Below are 13,049 nucleotides of genomic sequence, written 5' to 3'. Positions count from 1 at the left end.
TTGTGGTACGATAGACGGAACTCCCATACATCATTTTCTTCAATCAGATGAATGCTTATGCTCCAAATCCGAATGGTTGGTTGGTTTGTTGTTTAACGCCGCACAATATTACAGCTATTTGACGGCGGTCTGTAAATAATCGAGTCTGGACCAGACAATCCAGTGATTGAAATGAGCATCAATCCACGCATTTGGGATCGATGACATGCATCAACCAAGTCAGCGAGCCTGACCACCCGATCCCGTTAGTCGCCTTTTACGACAAGCATAATCACCTTTTACGGCAAGCATGGGTTGCTGAAGACCTATACTACCCCGGAATCTTCACGGGTCCCAAATCCGAATGAAACTTCAAAAACAAGGTCCATCTTGTGTCAGTTGCGGTGGGATAGTCTAGTGGTTAAAGCGTTCGCTCGTCACGCCAAAGACCCGAGTTTGAATCCCTACATGGGTACAATGTTCGAAGCCCATTTCTGGTGTCCTCCGCCGTGATATTGCTTGAATATTGCTAAAAGCGCCGTATTACCATACTCACTCACTCACCAACTAGTGTCACCAATCAAATGAAACTCGACCCATGCTTGACGTAAGAGGCGATGTAATGGATCGGACGGTCAGGTTCGCTAACCTGGTTGATGGCGTGTCCTCGTACCCCAACGACCGTCTCCGTGGTCTTGTGGTAGAGCGTCCGCCCGGAGAGCGGAAGGTCCAGGGTTCGATCCCGGGCCGCGTCATACAAAAAGACGTTAAAAGATTGTACTTGTTGTTACCCTGTCTGGCGCTCGGCATTAAGGGGCTAAAACAAGGACTGGTCGGCTCGGAGTCAGTATACTGTGTCTGAGTGGGGTATTCATGTTATACTGCGGCATGGTATCTCAGTGAGCTAGCACTATAAATCGGCATCAGTCCGGACTAGTACAAGCAGCCACACACACACATACACGTGCATGCACGTCGCTATATAAGTGCAATAATCTTGGACGCGACGTTAAACCCAATTTCACCTCACCTCACCTCACCTCACCTCACCTCACCTCACCTCACCTCGTACCCCAACTGCGTGGATCGTTGCTCACAATATCGATCATTGGATAGTCCGGTCCAGGGTCGATTATTTCCGGGCAGCCGTTATATTGCTGGAATGAGTCTGGACCCGACATCATGAGCATTGATCCACGCAATTGAGATTCCGCTAGTCGCCTCTTCCGACAAGGGACGGTCGGGTAGCCTAGTGGTTAAAGCGTTCGCTCGTCACGCCGAAGACCCGGGTTCGAATCTCGACATGGGTGCAATGTGTGAAGCCCATTTCTTGTGGCCCCCGCCGTGATCCTACTGGAATATTGCTAACTCACTCTTACGACAAGCATGGGTTGCTGAAGACCAATTCTAACCCGGATCTGTTCAGTTATTAATCCCGGGTAAGCATAAATGGCTTCATAGCCTTCTGTCTATTTATCGACTGGTTCGTAACTGACACCAAGGGTGTCACTGATAGCTCAGTAGTGTACGCTCCATTAGTTATGCCAGAATCGTTGATTGCCAGTTCGAATCCAAGATTCGCCGTGATAAGGATCCATGCTTTGTTAGCTCTATACCCATGCTCATGGATACATTTGGGCCTGTATCACATTTGGCAGACATGCTTTGATGTAACTGAAAAGCTGTTTAGATCGGCGTTCATCCAAATGACTCATTTTCTTAAGGTTAACGTGTGAAGACAGGAGCCAAAGCGTGGTCAAAGACCAGATTTCCATTCCTGGCGTGTACAAGATATGAAGGACCGCCACCGTAGTGCAGAGTGTCTGCCCGGAGAGCAGAGGTCGGTGGTTTGACCCCCCAGACGTCATTCAAAAAGAATGTTAATATTGTGTATTTCTTGTTACCCTGCCTGGCGCTCGGCATGAGGGTATTAAACAAGGATTAGTCGCTTCAGCGTGAGTATGTTGTGTCTGTGTGAGGTATGTGTGTTAAATTGCGGCATAGTGTCTCAGTTGGCTGGCACTATAAAACCGGAATAACTCTTGACAAGTATAAGCACATGCACGCACGCGCGCACACGTGCATGCACGTCGCTACATAAGTGCAATAATCTTGTGTGAAACCAATTTCTGGTATCCCCCGACGTGATATTGCTGGAATATTGCTAAAGCGGCGTAAAGCCATACTCACTCACTCACTCACTTCATTGTTCTATGCGATTTATCGCGAAGCCATTTTAATTGATGCAATTATCTTCAACGTGATTTTAAACCCCACGTAACCTTAACATACAATGTAGAAAGATCTTTCTTAGTACCCTGTGTCGTGTGATAACTGCATGGATAATGTAAAAACTGCGTGAAATATCAATCACAAATATCTCAAAATGTGGTGGCGGGATCGGATGGTCAGGCTCGCTGACTTGGTTGATGCATGTCATCGATCCAACTTGCGTGGATCGATGCTCATGCTGTCAATCACTGGACCGTCTGGTCCAGGCTCGATTATTTACAGACCCCCGTCATATAGCTGGAATATTGCTGAGTGCGGCGTAAAACAACAGACAAACAAAACAAAATATGAAGGCAGCCTGTCTCGTTGGTTCATTTTCTCGGCGATGATTTATAGTGGCCTAGATATCCGATATAATTACATCATACCCTCAAGGCAGAAGACATCGAACTTTGAAAACATCCTCTCAACCCGGACAGCCGGGGGTGGGGGGGATGGGGGGTGTTCTCGAATCTTACCTCCATCTTTCCCCCAAGGGGAATGTTTCGCCATCCTTGACTGGAATATCGTCATCATTTCCACATCATCTCTACGTCCCCCTCGAGGCTATGTCACTCATGTTTATCTTAATTGCCGGCTGTGAGACAACCAATCCCTCTGCAACGATTATCATCAGCGTGTTTTTCCTTATTGTAAACGTCTTAACTTAGATTAGAACATTAGTTTTTCTTTGTGATTTTTAGAACAAATATGTTATCTTGGATTATGGATGTAGAAGATTCTGCATGTGCGGGATATTCTCTCGTATTGTAATAAAACAAGAATAAATTATAGTAATCTTTAAACGCGACTAAAGTTATTCAATACATTTATTTCAACCATAGAGTTATTGTTTTCCATGTCATTTGAGTGACTTAAAATGTGTTTTCTAGAGGTTGTCGTAGCAAGCGGAAAAACCCTAGAAGCAGCTGAAATATTTATGAGAAATGGTAAACTGACCCTTAAAACAGATTTTAGAATATTTAATTTGACAGTAAAATGCAACCTAATCTGCTTATGGGGTTTGATCCCAAGAGAAGCCATTGAAATAGTAGCTATACCATTCATTTGTATATCGTAAGTATGTTATACATTTTCTAATAAGCTTACTTAATGGTCACTGTGGTCTAGTGGATGGAGCGTCTGTCCGAAGAGCGGTGGTTCGATCCCCGGCCGCGTCATACCGAGAGACGTCATAAGATGTTACCCTGCCTGGTGCAATGTAATGGGATAAAACGTGGATTGGTCGGCTCGGAATCAGTATATTGTGCTTGGGTAGGGCATCCATGTTAAACTGCAGCATGGTATCTCATTCGACTAGCAATATAAAACCGGCTTTAGTCTGACACACGCGCGCACGCACGCACGCACGCACGCACACACACAAACCATATGTATGTTCTGCATGTTATAAGACCGCCTCCGTGGTCTATTGTTAGAGCGTCCGCCCGGAAGGTTCGGGGTTCGATCCCCGGCCGCGTCATACCAAAAGACGTTAAAAGATGGTACTTGTTGTTACCCTGTCTGGCGCTCGGCATTAAGGTGCTAAAACAAGGACTGGTCGGCTCGGAGTCAGTACTGTGACTGAGTGGGATATTCATGTTAAACTGCGGCATGGTATCTCAGTGAGCTAGCACTATAAATCGGCATCAGTCCTGACTAGTACAAGCAGCCACACACACACACACACACACACACACACACACGTGCATGCACGTCGCTATATAAGTGCAATAATCTTGGACGCGACGTTAAACCCAATTTCACCTCACCTGCATGTTATATTAATAATGAACCCTTTGTTGTAGTTCAAACGCATGCCCTAGTTGTCATGGGATGTGTATACGTTTATTGTGTATGTTATTGTTTATTGTTATGACAACCGGCGATATCTGCCGTGGAGGGTGGAATGTCTTAATGTGTTTACAAACATGACCCAACACCAAACTTTCCTAATTGAGTCCCTGGACTTTCAGCAAGCACTGTCACGGCAACCGGCGATATCTGCCGAGGAGGGCGGAATGTCTTAATGTCTAAACATGACCCAACATCAATCGGATGTACATTTTCACACCAAACTTTCCTCATTGTGTCCCAGGACCTTTCAGCACTGATAACAAACACCAGCCTCGCCTTTCATCACCTGGGTCATGAAAACAAAACATCAAATGTCTGATTCATCTTTATCTAAGAAACGATAAAACAGTTCTCGAAGGAAATAGCACCTAAAATACATGTCATATCTGTGACCGGAGGCTGTTCGCATAAATCTAATAATTGCTATAATCGGTACATCATCCGTATACTGTGTAGGGTATATCAGAATAAAGAAAAGCAATAAAAAACGGAATCTCGACTTTAAGGTAAAATAACTCACTGTTGAGTGTGGCTAAAATGTCCTTAAATCTTATCACTGTTTTAATCTGATTACAATTCTGATATTTTGGTGAATCCTTGCCTGAAGACAATGGTACGATTGTTGCTGCCTCTGTTAAGAATAACAATCCTATTTCGTTTTTGTTTGACACAAAATGTTCCATAAAAGTTCCGATCCGAAATGGGTATTTCAGCGAATCGGTAATATTCCCGGTTTCTTTTTATAGCAGGAGGATATTGTTGATATGAGTATATATAATAGTATGTTTATATATCCTCGAACGTTCAAACCTTTGTTGAAAATGGCAAACATACACTGGACAAAGAGCTGTCAACCTTTTTGTTCCAAACGTTTGTTACGCGTCTTAGTTCTGCTATCAAACCGACTCAAATATCCAGAACAAACCAGATAAATTTAGTTCTGGACGTCTTTTGGAAAGTAAGGTTTTCGATTGTGAGTTCATTCAGTGTTCTTATGAAGGTGGGAAAGACAGCTCTTTCTTCCAATCTCATTAAGATCAGATATTAGTTCTCGCTATCGCAAAACAAAGATCTGAGGACATCCCATTACGGGTCACATCAGAACGACCTTTCATACGACCAATCAAAGCGTCGCTTACCAGATCATGAAAGTCACAGTCGGAATGTGTTTTCTGATCATGCAAACTCGAAAACGTTAACACGGAGTATTTCGAACGACAGTTACGGCCCGTACGACTGATTCCGTCAAAATTATCGTCTATCTTTCGCTTCCGTAGGATAAACATTTGAACGGAGGAGGCGTTGCACAGTACATGGGAAGCACTGCCATACAATCTCAACCATATATTAGACATTCCGGAATGTTCGTTTGTTCAGTTTTCAAAATTGTAATCGAGAACTGTGTCAACATATTTTTCAAGCGTAGTCTGAAATGTAAGTCGCCAGGTTGAAACGAGTGCCGTAAAGCTCGAGAAAGCTGCTTTCTAATTGGCTGGTGTCGACTTCTTGTTAGTTATTTTAGTGGTCAGTCAAATTTCGCGCAAGGTCGTTCTGACGTGACCCGATATGGGATGTCCTCAGATCTTTGTTTAGCGGCAGCGAGAACTTAGATCTGTTTTTTAATGAGATTGCTCTTTCTTCCAGTGTTCAGTCCTGAATTGGAGGATGGTTGATAACATATATAAAAATATAGGTATATATACTTTTTGAAACGCAAGGCTAATCAGACATGTTCACGATGAGATCCGCACTCTGGGTATGTAGTCGCGAGATGCAGCGTCTGAAGAACGCAAACGAGGTGCCATTGATGATTTCGTCAGGAGTAAGTCCTTGCACGTGTCTCAAGATGGCGCCGTCAGCAGCCACGTGGTCAATTTCCGACATGCCGTCTTCGATATAAGTGGCCTCGACCATCATGAATGGGAAGTGGTCAGGGGACATCTTGTAGGTGACATCCCTTGCTTGTAAAATGGTTTCTTCCACGCCGGGTGTCAGCTCCAACTTGACAAAGCCGCCATCGGTGAATATGACGTCGAAGTCCAGCGCACCAACGTTGATGTCGATACGTTTAATTGGTGAATTTGGTCTCACGTGATTTGAATCAGGACCGCCGATCACTGCATGAGAGCCGAAAGGAACCCTTTCCCTTTCTTGACCTTCGAGGGGAAGTGGTGCAAGCTGTACACGGCCATCTTGATAAATGATAAAAACGTCGACTTTCTTCGATCCGGGTTCGAGAATAGGAGTAGCTTTTACTCGAATGTAGTCGAACACTCGAGTGTAGGAGGTGTTCGTGAACCAGCTGACGGTCATGTAGGACGGGGAAAACCACCAGAAGTCGTACTTCACGCCCTCTATCGTGTAGTAAGCATTGGACCAAATCTCCGTCAATTTCTCACCCGCCTCCTCACGCATGCGCATCTCAAAACTTTCGACCTCGACCCCTGTTGGAATCGTGACTTTTACCATGTTACCCTTTCCTTCGCTCCAACTGAAATCAGGTATGACCCACATCCCGTCGGGCATATCAGAGGTCAAGGTCACAGTAAAACCTTCTGTCCATTCAGCTGCTCGTCCATTCTTGAACATAAATGGGATTTTCAATTCACCTGTGACATTGATGGCTTTCAGATACAGTTTCGACCCGATGCTTGAAGTATACTGTCCCGTAGTAGGACCCTCAAGAGGAAATGTGACCTCCACGATATAGGATCCCGACCCTGTGTCCTTCACCTCCATGTCAGCAAGGCCTGATACTGGTTGCAGAGATCTGCCGACGCTGCTGGAGTCCACTGTAAAGCCCGTGTATCGCCATATTGACGACGAAGCGTGTTGGCAATGGCTCAGGTCCTCAGCGCTCTCCTTCAACGAGGTCCTAAAACACAGTAAGTGAATGAATGAGTTTGGGTAACCCCGTTTTTAACAATATGTCAGTTTTTGCATTGCTTCGCAACTTAACGTGGAAGGCAAACCCGAACTGATGTAGGTTATATGTTTAAAACTGACCAGTGAAGATCCGGGGTAGAATAAGTCTTCAGCAACCCATGCTTGCCGTGAAAGGCGACTATGCTTGTCGAACGAGGCGACTAACGTGATCGGGTGGTCAGGCTCGCTGACTTGGTTGATGCATGTCATCGTACCCCAATTGCGTGGATCGATGCCCATGATGTCAATCACTTGATTGTCTGGTCCAGACTCGATTATTTACAGACCGCTGTCAATTCGCTCGAATATTGGTGAGTGCGGCGTTAAGCAACAAACAAACAAAACGTTTACAACTCTGGTGAAACCCTCCAACACAGGTTAGCTCCTGACAAATCTAGAAACATAATCAGTGCTAAGAGACGCAAATCTGCACAGGGAATTACGACTCCTTGGGCAACTAGCCTTCAGTGTCTTTTTAATAGGTACATGTGTCATGTTCTATCTACTTCTTTAAACATTTCATACAGCTAAGAGGTGGTGGGGTAGCCACGTGGTGAAAGCGTTCGCTCGTGACGCCGAAGGCCCTGGTTCGATTCCCTACATGGATACAATGTGCAAAACCCATTTCTGGTGTTCCACGCCGTGACATTGTTTGAATACTGCAAAAAGATGCGTAAAACCACACTCACTCACTCATACATGCAATCCAAAAAGGCAATATATAATGTATTTCGGGTTTGATATTATGAACATAGATTTTTCTGAATGCTCATGCTCTTTGCTCGAATATAATAAGCTGCTGCATGTATTTTTAGACTCTGCGTGTTATATTTTTATCACTGATCACGAAGAAGACCTTTTTTGCAATGTTGTTCATTAAGAATTGTAGAAGAACCAGCTTTCAATGTTGTATGCATAGCATACAATTTATCAATGGGGTTTTAAATGTTGACTTAACACAGCACGAAGTGGACACAATTTTTGGATAGCAACTGCTTTATTTCCCGTAAAGGCGGCGCTTCGGTATAGATTTATCGCCTTTGCAGTAAATAAAGTTGTCATCCATAAATTGTGTCCACTTCGTGCTGTGTTAAGTTTAGCAGTGAGACTATCTGCTGTTCCTGGGTTCGAATCCCTCGCTCTGACAACATCATTCTCATAGGAAATCATTTGCACCTGTGTCACTTCGAGATTCAGAACATTTTTTCTTAGATGATACGTATGTTTGGGATTACTGAAACCGGCAATTCAGTTCACGATAAGCCGACAAAGTAGCTCAAGGAGGAGTCAAGACGATTTGTGGACGATCTTTGCTCCATTGTTGTTTGGATAGGAAACAAGCGATTTTATTTGAAGAAATTTTAGGGAGTGGAAGCTAATTTGGGGGAAGTGAAAATCAATATATACTACTCATGGGTCAAGCAATTTTATTTTTGACCCCAGGAAAGGAACAGTATGACGAACTAAGCCAATTCATATTGCTCTTCCATGTTACATATTCTCAGGGGGCACGGTTGGCCCAGTCGTCTAAGGCGCCGCGATTCGCTGTGCAGAGTTGCGTCCCTTGGACACGCCAGAAACCTATGATTGTGGGTTCGAATCCCGGTTCGCCCCAATTTTGTTTCTATGTTTGTCAGCACCATACCCGTGCTCGTGGGTTTCACCGAAGTGGTAAACGTCTGAGACCTGCATCACTTCGGGCTTTCCTCCCACATTAAGCTGACACGCCGTGATATAACTGGAATACTGTTAAAAGCGGCGTTAAACTCAACTCACTCACTCACTCACTGAAAGGGATTGAAACGGCATGTGAATATGTACACATAGTATTATCTAGTGATGAAATACTGTGTTTATCTGAAAATACTAAATCGATATCCCTCTGGAGTGAAATAACAATTAATGCAGGAACTTCTTTCAGTCTACTTCAATGATAATTTTCAGAGAAGGATTGTGAAGATGTGTTAAAAAATGCGTCAAAATATATTGTTGTCTAGTGACCTGACAAAGTCGATATTTTCACTTGTGGCTGCGCCGATCAGGAGAATGGCGACTTTTCAGGTCACTTGATGGGGTAAACATCTTTTCTGATAAGAAAACACACATATCCTCTGGATCTTCACGTATGACAATTTATAATAAGGTGCATGTGACAATGTATTATTGTGTAAATTATACATGAATTGAACCAACACATGTCTAAGAACAAACTCGTCTACCGCGCAACGTTGAACTTCTAATATGCCGCCAGAAACTCGATTATAAGCATCGCTGTGATAGCAATATACATCTTTGCTCGTGGGTTTAACAAATCTTGTCAACCTGCTCGACCGGAGTTAATCAGGCGGTTCCGCTACGTTAATCTGGCCTATAACTGAAATACGAGTGAAAGTTTGTTTGTTTTTTCACGCCACGCCCGGCAATCTATATGACAGCGGGCTGTAAATATTCAATTGTGGCCCAGACAATCCTGTGATTGATATTGTGAGGAAAGGTCCACGTCATCGGGGTACGTTGACATTCCATCAGCCAAGTCACCGAGCCTGACCACTCTAACCAATTGGTCGCCTCTTACGACCGGTATAGGTTTCAGGGGACCAATTCTTATCCGATATAACACGTGGGCTGTTGAATGGTAGATTCAAACACACTATAAGGACGGCGGGGTAACCTAGTGGTCAAAGCGTTCGCTCTTCACGCGGAAGACCCGGGTTCGATTCCCCACATGTGCTGTGATATTGCTGGAATACTGCTTAGAGCGGCGTAAAACAATACTCACTCACTGACAAACTCAGGTGAATGTGACATGAAAAACAGCTAAATGCAACAGTTTGATCCTAAACCGTGGAATGCATACATGTAGTAGAAATAATATATAAAGAATTGGACCCGTGAAGAATCCGGGGTAGAATAGGTCTTCAGCAACCCATACTTGCCGTAAATGGCGACTATGCTTGTCGTTAAAGGCGACTAACGGGATCGGGTGGTCAGGCTCGCGTGGATCGATGCTCATGATGTCAATCACTGGATTGTCTGGTCCAGACTCAATTATTTACAGACAATGGATTTACGAATAAAATACATAACCGCAATTATTTCTAGAATCGGTGACTAAAGCTATTCATACAGAGAGACACAAAGATACGTTCAGAGATCCATATACACATGCGTGATACTCTGGGCAAACCATATCTAAAGTGCAAAGTATGATGTCATAAAGACCGCCTCCGTGGTCTCGAGGTAGAGCGTACGCCCGGAGAGCGGAAGGTACGGGGTTCGATCCCCGGGCGCGTCATACCAAAAGACGTTAAAAGATGGTACTTGTTGTTACCCTTTCTGGCACTCGGCATTAAGGGGGCTAAAAGAAGGACTGGTCGGCTCGGAGTCAGTATACTGTGTCTGGGTGGGGTATTCATGTTAAACTGCGGCATGGTATCTCAGTGAGCTAGCACTATAAATCGGCATCAGTACGGACTAGTACAAGCAGCCACACACACACGTACATGCACGTCGCTATATAAGTGCAATAATCTTGGTCGCGACGTTAAACCCCATTTCACCTCACCTACAACCCGACATATAGTACGGGGGACTGTGTCATGAAGTGATCTTAGCGCTGAGACGATCGTAAATCCCATACTTGAACACAGACTTACGACTATCGTTCCACAAAGCGATGTTAGCGCTAACACTTACGCAAGTCTATGTTGAAGTACGCGACGTTAAACCCAATTTCACCTCACCTCACCTCTAAATAGGTGCATCAACGCATCGGAACGCATGTTATTCAACATTTGGTGTTTCTCTTACGATTATATAACTAAAAGAAAAATATAGTACTTCTAGATCTTCTAGAAAATTAAAGCGTAACAAATTAAGAAATGGTTAAATACCTGTAGTTTGGATGAACGCCTTTAAGGACAAAGGAAGAAGCAAGGTTATGGTAGAACTTCACGTGGACGTTGTCGTCAAGGGGACAATGGGAGTCTTCCACCTGGACAGTAATTCCTGCCTTTCGGATGCCAGCGTTAGTGGGGAGGGACTGATAGCTCTTCTTCTCCCCATCAACACACACTGCTTTGCAGCGGAAGTCGTCAGGGTCGAAGTCGGGATCAGAAATCTCGACCATTATTTCATCAAACTCCATGCCAAACTTGTCACACTCTCTGACAATGACCTTGAGGGTGTGAACTCCAGCTTCGACGGGAAGGACGTTGTCGAAAGGTCCCGTGCTCTTAAAGTCGTTCCAAACATGACCGTAGTTTGTGTCCGGTTGGGTATACTTCTTACCGCAAGACCGTCCGTCGATCAACACCTCAAACAGATCTTTTGTGTGGCCGTCATTGGAGTAGCGAACGTCCAAAATGGAAAAATTGGCCGATTTCTTCAAACAAAACGTCTGCTGAAGCGCACCCTTGTCGAACTCCCCTCTCAGAAGCGTTTTATAGTGCGACGCTTTCGACCTCAACATCACGTTTCCTTGAGCTGGTCCAAGGGCGATGTCTTCCGCTTCTATCTTAAACACAACAGCTCCGACATAAAACAAAGCTTGCGATAAGACAAATGCAGTTTTAACCACACTGTATATGGTACGACCCGCCATCTTGGACTCTCAAATCTGCGTCCAGGCGCCACCGAGATACCTGTTCAACTGTCTTCCTTCAGAAACAATCACAATTACATATCCTTCCCCAACGGAAACACCCGAGGTAAAGTCATGACTCGCTTGATAAAAATTGTTTGTCATTCCGACTGAAATACATTCCCTTACCCTTCCCACGCTTTTATTGGTCGTTATCAGATCACTGATCACTATTGTGGAAGCAGAATATATTTATTAATCTTAACGTAATCAGCCTCGAGGTGACACTGGCCTGTGTTCCATGTGTGAGGAGTTTATGAATATTCAAAAATTCTCCCATCTAGTTTGTGTAACAAATCATTCTGTCCTTCTTTATATTGATCGTAAATATGATACCTTCATTTGGACCTCATTTGTAAGAAGAAGTAAAAAAAACCAATAAACTGTCTCTTAATGGTCGCCATGAGCTATTGACTTGATGTTCTTTACTTTATTGAAAGCAGTAAAACCATCTTCAAAGCGATTGGAGATTAATGTAGGTGTTGTTTTCACATCAGGGTTTAAATATGCTTACCAAAGCTCTGCTTAATGTTTCCCAGTCCCTGGGCAGGGGGCAACAGATTCGTTCTGTAAGTCCATGCCATGCAACGACCCGTGAAGATTCCGGGGTAGAATAGGTCTTCAGCAACCCATGCTTGCCGTAAAAGTTGACAATGCTTGTCGTAAAAGGCGACTAACGGGATCGGGTGGTCAGGCTCGCTGACTTGGTTGATGCATGTCATCGATCCCAATTGCATGGATCGATGCTCATGATATTAATCACTTGATTGTCTGGTCCAGACTCGATTATTTACAGACCGCCGTCATATAGCTGTAATATTGCTGAGTGCGGCTTTAAACAACAAACCAACCAACATGACACAGCACAACCAGCCGACAGTCATGAAAACCTCTATCAATCCTTGAAGGCAGGAATAGACAGCTTGGGGATGGCTAGTTGCGTTTCCCATATCCATCTTCCATTCACCGTTTGGTTATTTTTTTCATATTTTTATTTGCCACTCCTGGGGGCTACAGATCACTCTTTAAGGACTTACAGTGTATTTCTATAACTCCGATAAGCTACAAATCATAATTTTAAAAAAAATCTGTATTCCAGTTACTTCCTTGATCATTTACCTCCAAGTTCATAGCGTTACTTCATTTCATCGAAAGTGGGGCATTGACGAATAAATACAATCAGAGCATGAACTCCACGTGCACCGCGTGACTCTTCCGCAGACCCCGGTTTGATGGATCTCTCCTTGTTCACATCACAATTTGGGACCTACCATTTTATATTCTGGAATTTTTGTTTCATATGTAATATTTTCAGTCAATGTCAGCTATTTTCTTAATCCACAAGACATTTTTTTCAGAACATCCAGCATGTCAA

General features: G+C 44.0%; 1 protein-coding gene across 1 annotated transcript; it reads right to left on the bottom strand.

Annotated features, from left to right (window-relative positions):
• Positions 1-5,496: 5,496 nt before the first annotated feature.
• Positions 5,497-11,685, bottom strand: LOC124139161. Its single transcript, XM_046506191.2, has 2 exons — positions 10,926-11,685; positions 5,497-6,982 (listed from the first exon to the last, which is right to left on the bottom strand). The coding sequence occupies exons 1-2, from the start codon at positions 11,633-11,635 to the stop codon at positions 5,827-5,829; spliced, it is 1,866 nt and encodes a 621-aa protein (XP_046362147.2). The 5' UTR covers positions 11,636-11,685; the 3' UTR covers positions 5,497-5,826.
• Positions 11,686-13,049: the final 1,364 nt, after the last annotated feature.

This window comes from Haliotis rufescens, unplaced genomic scaffold (assembly GCF_023055435.1).
Source record: "Haliotis rufescens isolate VD_foot unplaced genomic scaffold, xgHalRufe1.0.p SCAF_13, whole genome shotgun sequence".
Lineage (NCBI taxonomy): Eukaryota > Metazoa > Mollusca > Gastropoda > Lepetellida > Haliotidae > Haliotis > Haliotis rufescens.
This window is presented reverse-complemented; position numbering and strand designations above follow the sequence as displayed.

What these genes read in the sequence shown, in the direction of transcription:
- LOC124139161 (XM_046506191.2), bottom strand. Translation starts at nt 11,635, where the DNA reads ATGGCGGGTCGTACCATATACAGTGTGGTTAAAACTGCATTTGTCTTA. An exon ending in GGCGTTCATCCAAACTACAG is followed by an intron (nt 6,983 to 10,925) that starts GTATTTAACCAT and finishes ACTGTGTTTTAG; the next exon opens with GACCTCGTTGAAGGAGAGCG.